The following is a 15,398-nucleotide window of genomic DNA, read 5'->3' as shown; positions in this document are numbered from 1 at the left end:
CATATTTCATCAAGAAAAAGGTAATTAAGGTAATGAGGTTTTTTTAATTTTTTTATACAGCATTGAAATATGCCTGGCACAGGCATAATTTGCTGCGGACCTTTTTTTTTTTTTTTTTACAGTAATTAATGACCTCCGAGGCATTTTCCTGCTTTCATATTGCTACTCATTGCATGAGCGTTTCTTTTTTTTAAGGCCACAGTATGGTTTTGTCGGTCAGTTGTTGTGACATTGGAACTCTTATTCCTTTTTTTCCTTCTAAAATGATGCTTTCAAAATGTTTTTCTCCCGAGAGTCCAGCCATCCTCTTCAGATTAAATCGACTATATAAAAAATAAAATGAGTCAATCAAGTCATTTTTGCTTTTTCGTTGAAAGTGCACACTTTACTGGGCAAGAACATCTACTATCCTTGTAGATGCTTTTCTAAGTAGTGTATTTATTTTCTAGAGCTGAAAAACCTCTTAGGGAGGAGGCAGGGATGGATGAATAGGGCAACAAGTTATGAGGCTTCAGCACAGGAGACATTTTATAACCAACCCAACTTAACCCGATAAACTCGGTGAGGCGTCAGTCACTACAGGCTTAGAGGATCAGTTAGTGACCCACAATATCTGGTCACCAGGGGAAAATGTTTATTGCCAACCTTTCGGCAAGTGGTTACTGGGGCTTGCTAGTATTGGTTACGTGAAATCGATGAAAGATGGTGCTGCATCACAAACTGTGTTATGATTACTTAGGTCATGAGGAGATTGCTACAATCAATAATAGTTTGCATGGGAGACACTTGCCTCTGACACCTGAGCGGTAGTGAAATTTAAAAAAGAGCGGCAAACACTAGAGAATGTTTTCCTTCAAAAATAAAAGTTGTCCTACCCTGAAAAGGGCAACTTTTGCTTTGAAGGCAAATTGTCTCGGTTTCCACTTCCTAACTAGTTGGCCAGTGTTTGCAGACAAGTTGGAGTCTTCTATACATACTGTGGCGACAGCGGCAATCTACTAGTGACCAAAGCAATAAGATATTTTTGCAGTATCTCATAATATTTTTCATCCAGCCACTGTCTGCAACCTCCAGCAACCACTCATCAACTTGTCAGGGAATACATATTTTTCCGTAACAGCTGTGGGGTCTCTGGGCCTGTGTTAGTAAGGCCTAAACAAACAAATCCATAGATGTGGAAGAACAGGAGGCAACATTTTGTAATTATTTGAGTGACCGTTGTAACTTTCACTGCAACTGTAAATCTGCATATTGTCTGCTGACATTTTATATTAATGTGCACATGTTCACTATTAGAAATAATGGCTTACGTAATAGCATGAATCATCACAGAACATTATCTCTTTTTTGGTCATTATAAGCCACTTATTCTATTCTGCTTCACCAAGCTACTACACTACACAGCCACCTAGAGTTTGGGGTCAATGACTTCCTAATTCCTTTTTATTGATGTAATAGTTTGAGACAAAAAAAAACAATCATTGTGCAGGTGCTGGACAGTGACCAATCCAAAATCTAAAACTTTAAATCCAGACTTTGGTCATGCAGACAGAAGCTATCCAAACTAGGTTAGCATGTGGTAGAAAATAAAACTGACAGAGTCTTTCATGAAGAAAAAATGGAAAAGAAATGGAAACTAGGAAGAGAAAAGAATCACTAGGACCACAAGAGATTGCTGTAAAGGTTAACATTAGGAGATTATAGATGATCTGGTAATAGTAATAGTCATTAACTGAACACATGTAGTAAATTAGAGGGAAAACAAACAAATGGAGAAAGTAGATGTGAGTGTTATAGAAAATGTCAAAATCATGACATTTGATAGAGTGTTAGCATATACAGCAAGGCTGCGTAGCACAGACCTGTTAATTAGTCCAAAGTAACAGAAATTAAGTAGTTAAACCTCACTCACCAAAACCAGAGTGCAGACTTATTCAAGGGTCAGTTTGTTCACATAAAATTCACGTTATTTGTCAGATTACACAGAAAAACACGTAGTGACGCAGACAGCTGCCAGCTACAGCCCCTGTGTCAGGGTCAATCTAACGTTAAGCCTTAATAAAATTAAAATCTGTTACTTAATAACAGAATAAGGCAGAAATTACAAATAAGTACTTCATAGTGACAGCCAAAGGAGGAATGCGCTACCACTGTGGATGCTAATTAGCAACAACTGTTGACCACAAGCTCCTTAAAATAAAGTGTAAGCACTATTTGTTACAAAGCTATAGATACTAATAAGAAACTTCCATGTACCAAGAGATATAAGTACCAGTTACATCACCTGCTAAAATGGGTGATGTAAAACTATCCTTTTCTTGAAAAACGAGCCAAATACTTCGACCAAAATAGTATAATTTTTATAATGTGTTTTACTGGCCTCGTCAAGACAGAATCTTGCCTGCAGCATCAGTGAGAAATCATTTTCAAAGGGTTTTGAGTTGCATCATAAAGCTCCCAGCTGCTATTTGCTGCTCTACACGGAGGCCAAATGAAGATCTGAGTGCCCACGAAGGATCGGTTGTTGGGATAACACATTTTATGATACCATCTCGCGTTGTGCTGAATTATATTACGTGGGATTTCAGCTCAGTTTAAATTTCCAAAAAACTCGCCTCCATCTTGTCGATCGACTCTCTAAACCCAGGCTCATTTTTCCCAGGTTCACCTCAACGATCGCTGCTGCAGTCAAACCGCAACTCATTTGTAAGGAAAAAGAAAAAAAAGCCTCAACCCTCCGAGTATTTCCAAGCGTGCAAAGATAGAAAACCTCTCCGATGCCACTTTGAAGACTAGAACCAATTAGGGAATCATTATAATGAGGAGCCTCTAAGTGCACATCTTTTGTTACTCAGCAGCTGTCTAATTGGAGTTGGTGCATTTCGAGGGGAGTTGGGACCGAAGGCTGTTCTCGTGTCAAATGTGATAGGCTTTTAAATCAGCAACGTGCTCGTGGCTGACATATTGATCATTTATATCTCATTGCTGGTCTCGGGCGGTTTTGTTTTTCTTAGGTTAATTTTAATATTACCGCTGTTGCTGTACTGTAAGCATTTGTGAAACTCCCGTGTTGCAGTCATTATGAGCTGTGCACAGCTGAAAGGACAGCATCTCTTCCTGCAGCTCTCGACCTTCCCGTGCCCACTGCAGCTGCAAATGTTTGGTTTTTTTGTTTTTTTTACCTGACATTACACTGTGTTTTTGGAAATGGTTGAGTAGCTGCACAGCCCCTGTATATACAAAACAGTTTGTAATGTATTCCGTGTTGGCACCGTATCGTGACTTACTCAAAGAATGAGTGGCATTAGTACTGAAGTAGCTTCTGCTTTGAAAGCATGCACACTGATATTTAAAGCTTTGACTGGGTAATTCATCCTTCTTCTCCTTCTTCTTCTGTCCACTATTTAAATATATATATTTCCATGTGTTTGCTCCCATTTAAAGGACGCTTTTATTGTGGTCTTTAATGAATAAATCATACTCCCACAGTCCACCGAGGAGAAAAGATGTGGAATTTAATGCGCTCTCTCTTTCTTTCTGCTTGTGTTTTCACAGCTCCCCTGACAGACAAGCCGCCAAAAATCCTTTTCCCTTCAGAGAGCCAAATGAGCATCATAGAAATGGCAATAGGTAAGAAATCTCGTTTCATTCCCTACAGTGATCGCTTGTTTTATGAGGATACAGTGTCGCGCTAGCTTGCGCTACACAATGGCATTGCTTCAGATTTCTAGATTAGCCAGTTGGCGCTTCAAAGTAGGTCCTGTTCTACTTTACTTTAGCTTTGGTTTTTTGGAGTGATGTGCTTATTTTGTCCATGTAGGATGAAAGTTTTAGAGTCAGATATTATTAGGTGACAACCCCAATGGTAGTTTCTTAATTTGTAGTGTAATCGTGTAATACTTGGTAAATGTCGCCTTGCTGTTGCTGGGGATATTCTGCTCTTCCTCTATGAATATGCACCACATTGTTTCTCTTGGATACAATATTTTTTATTGAGGAGTTACTTCTACGTATTGCCACTTTGCTTTTGCTCTGTTCTTTTTTTCTTCAGTATCTATCTGGCAATTAATGTTAAATATAATTAGCTTTTTTCATGTTCTACATTAAGGTTTTAATCACCTTTCTGTGGCTTTGTCTGAGATTTTTGTGGGGACTCCATAACATCGAAACTGAGTGGCATTTTATTTATTTTATCTGTCACAACACATTTCTACAACACCTTTAAATAGCGTGAACAGCATTGCCATTTTTTAGGTATTGAACTATATTGATTTCAAATCCTGTATCATAAGTTTCCCTTTTGTTTTGGTGTCGCACAGGTTTAACTTTAAGAAACCAGGCAGCAGGGTTGTTATGGTGCTAGAATTTCATTTTATTTTATTAAAAATAAATACGTAAAGATTAGAACAGCACTCGTTGGTGCAAGTGTATTCACCTGCAGGCTTGATTATTTCCTGTGCTCCTGGTGAGTTGGCAGTATGATCATAGCTGATAAAATAGTTGTTAAGTTTGTTGTTATTGACCGCCACTGTTTTTGTCTAGTTGCTCTTACAGACCATAACACATTTCTGCCTGTTAAATTAACGCTGTCCGTTATCATTTCAGATGGGCAGGACTGCCTAGCTCCAACAATAATGTTAACACTAGCCATAGCTGCTAGCCCCTATCCTGATCATGACTTGCCAGAGAGCTAATAGTTAAATGGTAATGTTAACACCAGCTTGGTCAATATTAATGATAACAGTTTCGTCGTTGCTGAAACAGGAGATTTACAGGCCTCTAGAAATTTCTCACAAAGACAGGGGTGTCGGTCTTTAAGTTGCTTTAGCAAGTTTGTTCTGCTGCTGTTCAAGAGTTCAGCTGCTAGTGGTGGGAGGGGCTAGGGATAAGAGGGACTGTGTGCCTGTCTGTCTGTAGCTGCTGTGTGAAGTCGTGTGTCTGCAGGAGGAGAAGGGAAAGATGTCATTGTTGGTATAAACAGCGTTGCAAATGAATATCTAATTTTTAGTACCAATTATTATTATCTTAGTAAAAATCCCACTCTGTATAATTGCCTCCTATATTACCCATGGTATCGGAAAAGTGCCCTCTTGTTTTCAGAATTGTGGTATAGAAAGCTACTGGAAATATCAGTTCTGGTGACATCCCTACCAAGCACTGTTCAATATGCAATATTTCAATTAGGTCTTTTTACTTTCCGTGCCCTTTTGTGAATGGACCTTGAGTTTTTATCAGGAAGGATAGAAGATAGAAAAGGATGAGTCATTTATCACATCTGTATATGAAAAAGAAAGTGATTCACTTGGTATAAAAGCCGTGTCCGCTGTGTTTCTTTCTCCTCCAATCCTATGCCTTTTCATTGTATTCACACTCATCACATCTATCTTGGTTATTTTGTGCAACACTGATGCAGCTTGTGTTTGTTCATCTTTAATGAGTCAGTACATAATCTCTCTTCGTATCATCTTCAGTGTATTATGTTAGCAGCACTCCAAGTGATTGCCTCCAATACCGCCTCATGTGGCCGCCTCGGTACCTTTCGTTCACCTTACCAGCTTTGGATGCATGGGGGCTCATGGGAAAATTCCCGCTTTGTGCCTTATTGGGCCAAAGCTCGGCTGTTGGTGGAAGAGAAAATGGGTCACGATGGAGGCTTCCTTTGAAGTAAATTTGTCATGGGCGATGAACAAAACGGTCTCGCAGAGGTAAAACGTGGCAATGGGAAAATAGGTGCAAGTCATTGTAGCCTTAAATTGATGATGGATAAAAGTCTCCCTGGTTTTCTTCATCTGATTAAGTTTTCTTAGTGGATAATGATGGTTTGCAAAATCCATTACCTGATAGCTTTGAGAACAGGCAATAAAGGTAGAAAAGATATGTTTTTACTAAACTGTACTTTTACTGTATTTTTCATCAAAAGAATATTTTGAGCCCTTCATTTTCACTGCTAATTGTACCAGGCTGCATTTAAAGGGCACCTATTATGCACATTTTTGAGCACATGCCTGTAATAAAGTAGCATTGCATTATTCACAATTATCTATCTTTTTTATTATCTGTACAGCAATTCATGTTTAAGCTCCATGAACTATCCCTTTAAGGTAACTCTCTTCTGATTGGCTGCCCCTCATAAAAGATGGTTTGTGGGTGTGGCTTCCGTTCCGTGTCTGTGCCATATTAGGCATGTATGCGCTCAGTGATGTCATACAGAGCCAAAAGTGGAATAAACAGTATGAAATTTGAGCTTTTAATAATAATAATAATAATAATAATAATAATAATAATAATAATGGATGCATTTATATAGCGCTTTTCGGGGCCCTCAAAGCGCTTTCCAATTCCTCTCACATTCACACACTGGTGGAGGCAAGCTACAGTTGTAGCCACATCGGCAACCTTCCGGTTACAAGACAAACTGCCAACACTTTGAGCCATGATCACCCCACATATATATTACTTATTCATACTCTGACTTCATGATTTGAATCTTTCCATGTTTCATATGAGAATCCTGCCACTGTAACAGCATGAAAGATCCCCTTTAAATTTGCATTTTAGTTTTAACTGGTTAAGGATTAGCCAGAATTCTGTAGGGGTTTTTTAATGCTCCTCACCCACCTCTGCACCCTTTGATATTCTACACAGAGTCAGCAGCACTGTGTACATAATATATGAACACCTATTTGATTCTCTGCCAGTACAAGCTCCTATCACTTCTTCTCAGTGTTGGCCTAGTGCGCTTTTATCATCCACAGAGAGCCCAGTCAAACCCAGCATATCCTTTCAGGGTTTATGGCAGCTCGGGTGGAATTTTATTTATTTATTTTTATTCTTTCTTCCATAAAATATAGAAGAACAAATGGCTTCAGCTGACAGTTAATTAGGCAGGTGAGACCGGGAGAGCGACGAGAGTGTGAAAAGGCAAATGCGGAGATACACTTTTCAAGCGCTCGCTGTGGAACTCGAGGGAAGAACGGAGAGAGCAGAGGGATCTGTGGAGTGGGGGTCCCAATTAATCAGCATGCACTTTCCGTCCACTTCTCTGTCTCCTAATGGATGTGCTTCCTCAGTTATAACTGATTAAATTTAAAATGCTTGATTAAAACATGTTGTGTAAATGCTCTTCTCATGCAGGCCCTCAGTGGGCATGTCTCTCCGCTGCTTTCTCTGTGGGACAGATCAGATACAGTTCGCGTCTGTAATTCAGTCTGACATGTCACTGCACACTGCTTTCACTCTGTCTTGTACACATAATCGACTGGAGTACAGCTAAGCAGACTTACTGCAGGACAAGTGTTTCTACCGTACTGCTAATTTGTACGCTTTGTAAATAGTTTAACAATTTAGGGTTGGGGGGAGGTTCGTTTCCTTTATGCATGAATATGTTTTTGGTAATCTTACTAAATTCGTTCGTTTTTCATCTATGTTCGTAAAGCGGACTCAACCATGGATTGAACCCTAACCAACCAGCTTTTTTGGGCCTTTATTCTGCTGCTGCGTCTTCCAGATTTGATTTGTTATAATCCTATTTTCTATGCAGAGCTAACATGTCACTCCCGGCCTACCTATCCTGACATTTTACTTCAGCTTAGATTGAATTTACGACCACTGTGGCACGCCGCCTGTGATGTTCATTCAGGGAAAACCCAGAAAGATCCCCTGTGATCTTGATTGGCTGTTGAAACTTCAATCCCTTCACCTCAATCCTCAGGATATCACACTTCATCCCCTGCCACTTGACATTATCGCTCGACAGCGAGTTTTCTGAAATTGCAGCAGAGGAAAAAAAACAAACTTTTTTATTTTCTTTTTTACTGAGCCTCCTGTTCAAATTCTACCTAATCTTTCAAGATTAAAAACAAGTGCTTCACTTTAAGAAGCTGTTCTACATCACCAGTCTCTAATATTTTGCAAATCTCAAGAGTTGTTTTCTGTTTCAGTGATTAAATTGATTATTTTGGTGTGTTCGCTTTTTCATCCCAAACTTCTTTGTTTTGGATTTTGTTTGTTTCCTAAAGTGTATTCTGGTAGTCTCTGGGCGGATGGAAGTGAATTTATGGTTTTCAGTTAACAATGTGGGGTAGCGCAACAACAAATTGTGAACACAGGAAAGGGTCAAAGGTCAAGAATACACCCTGGTAAAAGTAGATCCCTGTACTCCATTTAGGATGCTCCAGAAACCAGTTGATATGTCTGCAACATTTTGAATGGCTTTCTCTCTGTGTACAGGACATCTTTTTACACTCTCGGATTGCACTAAATTGTGGCCAAAGGAAGGTAGACGCAACTATTGAGTGGCTTTAGTCTTGGACTGTGTTTTCATTGTTTGGTTTGGCACCATTCATGTGCATTTGCTCAAACTAACATTTTGCAAAACAGGAGCAATTTGCATCTTTTCACGCCCACTTGTGTTTTTTTCCACTGACCTTACAAGTCATCATGCCACATCTAGCATTTGCTTCCCATTCTGTCTGAACACACTTTTACTTCCAATTAACAGTACACAAAGCCAGGTCTACAAAGAAATGTTTTCTCACTTTGCTGTGGAAGAACTTGACGAGTCTGCACAAAACACCCACAATGAGCAACCAAACATCACAGCATTGAATTGAAGTACCGGTGCCAGGCGTAGGTTCCAGTATAATTAAACCTTCATGTGTGCTTATCTTTTCTTCAATGTAGCATCATTCCACTTTCTGTTTATAGATGTAGAATACGTATAGATGATGAGTGGTAGCCTATTGCAGGTTTTTATTGCTGGTACATGCCCATGCTATGGTGTTTTTTTTGTCCTGTTTGTACTGACCAGCATTTTTCTGATGTAATATATATACAACTGGAAAAAAATAGTCCTGGAAATCTATACTGATACAGACGTCAGTCGACGGAAATGAAAATTATCAACCTACAGAGGCCTGAATTCAGACACCCTGAAAATCACAGACGAAAAATGATGCAGCAGGCTAGGTTTTTTTTTGCCAAACTTTTATTGCAGCAACTCAAAATGGTACATCTAGGCTCCCATGTTCTTGTGTGCATGCCTGACATAAGGGCACGCTCCTTATGAGACAATGGATGGTGTCCTGGGGGATCTCCTCCCAGATCTAGACCAGGGCATCACTGGGCTCCTAGACAGTCAGAGGTGCAAACTGGTTTGGATGGACCAAAAACATAATGTGCCAGAGGTGTTCTGTTAGATGTATGTCAGGCCAGTGTGGGGCCAGTCAATGGTATCAATTCCTTCATCCTAAAGGAACTTCCTGCATACTCAATGGCCATTATCAAGCACCAGGAGGGGCCCACTACACCCGTGTAGGGTCTGGCAATGGATCTAAGGCAACTAACCAACTAATGGCATTCTAGGTCCTGTTGGCTAGCCTCTAGAGATCTGTGCCTCCTCAGACCCACCCCCAAACCAGCCATGCTGAACAGGGATACAGGCAGAATAACATTCTCCACAGCTTCTCCAGACCAGTGTTGTTCAAGTTACTTGAAAAAAGTAATCAGTAACTAATTACTGATTACTTCCCCCAAAAAGTAATCCCGTTACTTTACTGATTACTTATTTTCAAAAGTAATTAATTACTTAGTTACTTAGTTACTTTTTAAAAACACGATTTACAACCTGAATAGGTGATAAAGCGATAGATCTTTCAGCCCAATTCTACTTTTTCTGCATAATCCATCATACAAAATGTAATCAAATGGAAAAGTCTCTTTTTAAAACTTGTTTTATTAGTTTTAATCTTTTAACTTTATGCATCAAGCAAAAATGTAATTATATGCAACATTCTCTGACTGGAAGAAATTTGTTTAACATTTAAACCTATTTTCTGCACATTCCAGCACATAAATTTTTTTTTTTGTGTTTACACTCAGTCTTTCAAATAGATGCAAGTAAAACACAGCAGAAAATAAATAAAGTCAAAGACTAGCGGTCCTGTTGCTCTATTTTCACCTGTAAAGCAGGAGTGGGTAGGCGGAGGTTTACCCTGGTGCAGGTGTGCCGCAGCGGTCAGTGGAAGGATACGGCAGTTTCTCTGTGAATTTCCCATTACCTCATAGCGCACTGGAGCTTGCTTGGAAGTTTAGGGGGTTTTTTTCGCTGTAAAAATAAGTTTTCTTCCCACGCACAATGCTAGTGGACACTAATGTTTTTGTCACTTTTTATGGAATCAAACTCAAAGTAAGGTCAGTACTTCCACACTTTAAACGCTGCACGCTCATACTCTCTCCTGCACTCGATATATGATCCACTGTTGATCTGCACACAGCTGTTGTCAAGACCGTCTGTCATGGGACATTCTCGCAAAAAAATCACGGTTTTAGTAACGCAGTAACGCAGCGTTCCTATGGGAAAGTAAAGGTAATCTAATTACCGTTGTTGCAATAGTAATCCCTTACTTTACTCGTTACTTGAAAAAAGTAATCTGATTACAGTAACGCGTTACAAGTAACACGTTACTGCCCGTCTCTGCTCCAGACCCTTTCTCATCTGTCACATGTGTTCAGGGAAAACCTGCTCCTATTTGTGAAAAGCAGAGGGTGCCAGTGGTGGACCTGCAGTTTCTGGTGTCCTATGGCAAATGCCAGTAAGGCTCCATAATGCTGCACAATGAGCACAGGGCCCACCAGAGGAGGTTAGAAGATCCATGCATTATTCAGAAATCTGATATCAAAAAGAAAGCAATAATCACCTGTTACAGCAAGTACAACCATCCATGTTCTGAATTTTATCGTTCTACAAAGAGTTTTGTTTATATGAGCAAACAATTTAATAGAAACCAGAAGATATGTAGCTAGGCTATACTTGAGGTCTCCACAATCCCAGGTATCACCTCACTACCAGTTATGACACTGACCATAGCTAAATACAAAACAGTCAGAAAAGATGATGAGAGAACAAATGTCAAAAAAAAAAAGTAAAACCATTCCTGTTTTGTGGGGTCCACCTGTTGTTAATTTCATTAACATCAAAGCAACTGGAACCGATCAACAACCCCCTCTGCTATTTAACTGACCAGATCAATTTCCCAGCAGTTTAACTGACTTGACGCTATATTCTGATTGAAAAGCGTTCCTTTCATTTTTTGAGTAATAGATTTCTAACCGCTAATGTGTGCACTGCAAAAGTTAAAACCTTATCACATCATCTCAGAAAGACTGATTGTGAAAATCCATTTGTTTTAGTCTCTATTGCAATCTGCGGGTCTGCACTGCTCTCAGAGGCTGAACTTTCTAATCTATTCATTGGTGTGTACATAATAACAACTTCAACTGGAAATTGGTCCTCAGTCACTCACAGGATGGAGTTACATAGTCCACTGACATAAACAGAGGGTATCTCAGTCAGAACAAAACCATTATTTTCCTGAATTAACTTTTAAGTCAGTAGCCACATCAAATTAGATTTTGTAATCATTTGGTAATGATGAGGTTGGGCTGTTATTCCTGTGCAGGTCAGGTTGCTGTGAGACTCCCATTTCCTCTAAGCTGACTTACCCTCGCATTAAATCTAAAATCTAAACTGAGAGATATAATGAATTTGTGGGTTGTTGCATCCTCTGTCAAAACAAAGCATCATTAGGAAGAAATGATTAACTGCACCTAGCAGCAGACAAAATGTCAACTTTCACCACGCTGGCAGAATGCGGTTGAAAGTCGGAGCTACAGCAGATGCTTTTGAAATGTAAAGTTGTTGGTCGACGATCAGTCTATGATCATGAGTCCTCATCCCATGGTAAATGGTAAATGGCCTGTATTTATATAGCGCTTTACTAGTCCCTAAGGACCCCAAAGCGCTTTACATATCCAGTCATCCATCCACCCATTCACTCACTCTCTCACACACACACACACACACACACACACACACACACACACACACACACACACACACACACACACATTCACACACTGGTGATGGCAAGCTACATTGTAGCCACAGCCACCCTGGGGCGCACTGACAGAGGCGAGGCTGCCGGACACTGGCGCCACCAGGCCCTCTGACCACCACCAGTAGGCAACAGGTGAAGTGTCTTGCCCAAGGACACAACGACCGAGACTGTCCAAGCTGGGGCTCAAACCGGCAACCTTCCGATTACAAGGCGAACTCCCAACTCTTGAGCCACGATCTCCCCAATTATTCTAAAACAGTTTAGTTGTATGGATTTGAAATCCTAATGGTGGGCTGCTGGAATCACCTCCCATTGATTAAGGTACCATTTTCAATATTTTAATGATTAGTATTGATGTCTTGGGTTTTCTACTGGTAGTCCACAGTGGAATGAAGGTAAACCATGCAACAAATAGAGAGACATGTGTAGTAGATCATTTTAAAGGTAAATACCAAAGGTCCTGGAGAATGGATGTGAATGCTGAAGGGTCAGGTAGATATAATGATCACCCCAATTTGAAATCTATAAATTATGCTGTGAAATTGACTTTTTTTGAAGACCAGGTTCTCTGAATGCAAAATTAATCTTTTAGGAAATGTGAAGCCTCCAATAAAGATGCATGTGTTATTCCAAAATCTGATATCAAAAAGAGTGCTAAGGACCTGTTACAGAAGGTACAACCATTCCTGTTCTGAATTTAATCCGTCCACAAAGAGTTTTGTTTATATGAACAAGAATTCCTTCCGAACAAGACGACATGTAGCTAGACTCTGCTTGAGGTCTCCCCAAAGGCTGAACAGAAGATGACAACCAGGAGACATTCAAGTTATCATGCTCTAAAAAAAAGCAAGATGGCCTAAAGGAAAGGGCATGGGTGTCTGTTGGACCTACACAGAGCCTACAGGGGTCAGTGTCACGATTATGTGAATCAGTCTTAAACCAGCAATCTATCTGAAGGCCAGGAAACGGGTTTCTTTCTTGACCTTTGTAAAAACTTTCCTGGCAGGCTTATGGTCTCAGTTGCTCATCTTGGGTCTGTATTTATGAATCTTGGTCATACAATGCTTCAAAAATAAGGACTATCCCTGGTACGCTCATTGGCTAATGACTTACTAATCACAAGTCGTTTAGCAATGACTGTGATGTTTCACATCCAGACCCACCCTTGCTGGTCACATCAGTGTTTTTTTTTAAACCAAGATTGGGACGAAAATGCCCCGTCTCAAGGTCTCAAAAAGAGATTCGAGAAACCAATGGACGGTGTCAGAAGAGCCCATAGTAGTCCATGTTTGATACTGTCTATGGTCACAGCATGTAAAACAGCTGGGTCATTGGTTTCTTAGAGGACTGCAGAGAAGCATATAAGCTTTGAACGATTTTGGATGTCCAGTCTGTCTGCTTAGCCAATTACGTATAAAAACTAACACATGAATTCTGTTAGTCCTTCTCAATTAATCTATCATCTCAGCAAACATTTTCCCTTCAAGATTATGGTTCCAAGAACTAGTTCCAAGTTTTATTTATCATAGCATGATGTTCATTTGGTGAATTATGGTCGAATTAAGAGTGATTTTTTTAAAAAAGCATTATTTTATATGGTGGAGCAGCTCAGTGTTGTGTTCAGTACATTCTCAGGTGGGAAAACATCATCCTTGCACTTCTACCTTACACTAGGGTTATCATTTGAGGCAGGAAGTTCTCAACACACCACAAGACACATTTTTAGTTTCACAAAGAAAAAAAAGTCTCTCTGGCTGTACAACACCTATTCCCAATATCACATACATTCACACTCACGTACACACCAGCCATCCCTCTAAATGTCACGGGCTCGGCAGAACGCTCCGTCGATGCCAAAGGTTCAGAGGCCCTGGGATCAATATTACATCATTTCTCTCAATTAGGGCATATTTATTCCCCTCAAGTTATTGTACATCTGTGAGTGATCCTATCTGCATTCCTGGCAAGTCTCCAGATGAGTCGAGGGCCCGGGAGGAGAGGAAGACAGAGTGAGATAAAGATAAAGGGAGAGAGGAGGATAGAGAATGAGAGAGAAATGAAGGTAGGGGGAGTTTGGGCAAAGCATCAGAGGAAGGGGGGAAAAGTGAGCAGGTTCATTTAAGATTCACAGAGGGGATGAAATATGATGGTGTCTTACCTTGGGTTATTACAGATGAAAGTGGTTACAAAACGGCACACTGTCCCAAATGGTTAATATGCCCTGCAGTGTGGAGGTATAAATCTTTACTGTCATATTAGAAAGGGGTGGGGGTCGCTGGTGGTGATTGGTAGGGATACTTGGCGGTGGGATGCTCCCATTAGTGTTTTACATAAGTACAGTAATGACAGGGACAGTCACGAGATGATAGGCTCTATCGACCAAAGATGGCTAATTTTCGTCAACAGATCCAGCGGAGCAGCAGTGAGTGTAGCACTGATACCAGCCATGTTTCAGATCATGGCTTGACCTTAGAAGACGAGCTATTTTACCACAGTGACCATGTGCTGCTCTGCTTCTCCTCCCACCCACGACATCATATCTGCCTCAGCAAACAGGAAAAATGGCTCAAGGCGTTTGTCCCCCTTAGCAGAAAATAGCATCACGAACTGGCCAGAGCACTTGAGTATTAAGATATACTGCCTCTTGCCTGTGCCAGCAATACTTTCCATCTCTGGGTAGACCTATTAATCATAAATTGAGCTTTAGCATCTATTTTCTAGACAGTCTGGTTTGATGATGTTTTCTATTTTTATGCTTAATGGCTTAAGTGTTCTTGCATTGCACCTGCATGTAGGTACTCACGAAGGTCAGAAAACCTCTACCTTTGTCAGGCTTGATTATATCAGCAGATAAGAGGCACTGACCCAATGGGACAATCACTGGGTCTCTCATTTCAAGCACATTTTAAAACACAATGTAAAGCAATGCAGGTAAGAAAAAAAAAGTCTTGATGAATACTAGAATGTGGTCCTGTTTTAACTTATAACTAATCCGACAGTTGATTTGTTTATTTATGCCACCGTTGCTGCAGTAAATGCAGTTTTAATGACTTTCTTCTGATAGATGAAGGTAGCAAATGTAGATGACGACACACGTATGTGAAATTGATTAAAGATGAAAAGATTTTTCACCCACGGGGTGACGTTTAAGTGCTGTGTAATATCGATCAACAGACTTCAAATGCAGAGTTTCCTGACTTGTAATCAGAGGGAAAAAGTCATTGAATATAAATAGTGAGATTTCCTGTGCTGTTGCAGCATGTGTGATTCTAGATGCTGCTCTGGAACGAGATGAGATGAATTAGGAAAAGATTTGGTGGAGCAGAACTGGGCTGCTGTTTTGGTGGTTCTGCAAATCCCAACTGATTTTCTATTTCTACTGCCAAAAGGTTTTTTTTATTGCTTTCTTTACTATATAGTAAGGATTGCATTCAGTTATACTCTCTGAATACATGAAAAAATAGGTCTTTTTTTCCTCAACATGTTGGTACAAAGTGTCTG

The 15,398-nt window shown here is 40.1% G+C and overlaps 1 protein-coding gene across 2 annotated transcripts in view; it reads left to right on the top strand.

Annotated features, from left to right (window-relative positions):
* Positions 1-15,398, top strand: part of LOC102314322 (interleukin-1 receptor accessory protein-like 1-B) — a 322,298-nt gene that overhangs the window by 194,859 nt on the left and 112,041 nt on the right. For both annotated transcript variants that reach the window (XM_005919973.3, XM_005919972.3), the window contains exon 6: positions 3,556-3,630. In XM_005919973.3, coding sequence (XP_005920035.1) covers positions 3,556-3,630 — 75 coding nt within the window. The remainder of the gene's footprint in view (positions 1-3,555; positions 3,631-15,398) is intronic.

This window comes from Haplochromis burtoni, unplaced genomic scaffold (assembly GCF_018398535.1).
Source record: "Haplochromis burtoni strain Fernald_Lab_line unplaced genomic scaffold, NCSU_Asbu1 Contig_40, whole genome shotgun sequence".
Classification (NCBI taxonomy): domain Eukaryota; kingdom Metazoa; phylum Chordata; class Actinopteri; order Cichliformes; family Cichlidae; genus Haplochromis; species Haplochromis burtoni.
Note: the sequence above shows the minus strand (reverse complement) of the source record. Positions and strands in the feature narration are given on the sequence as shown.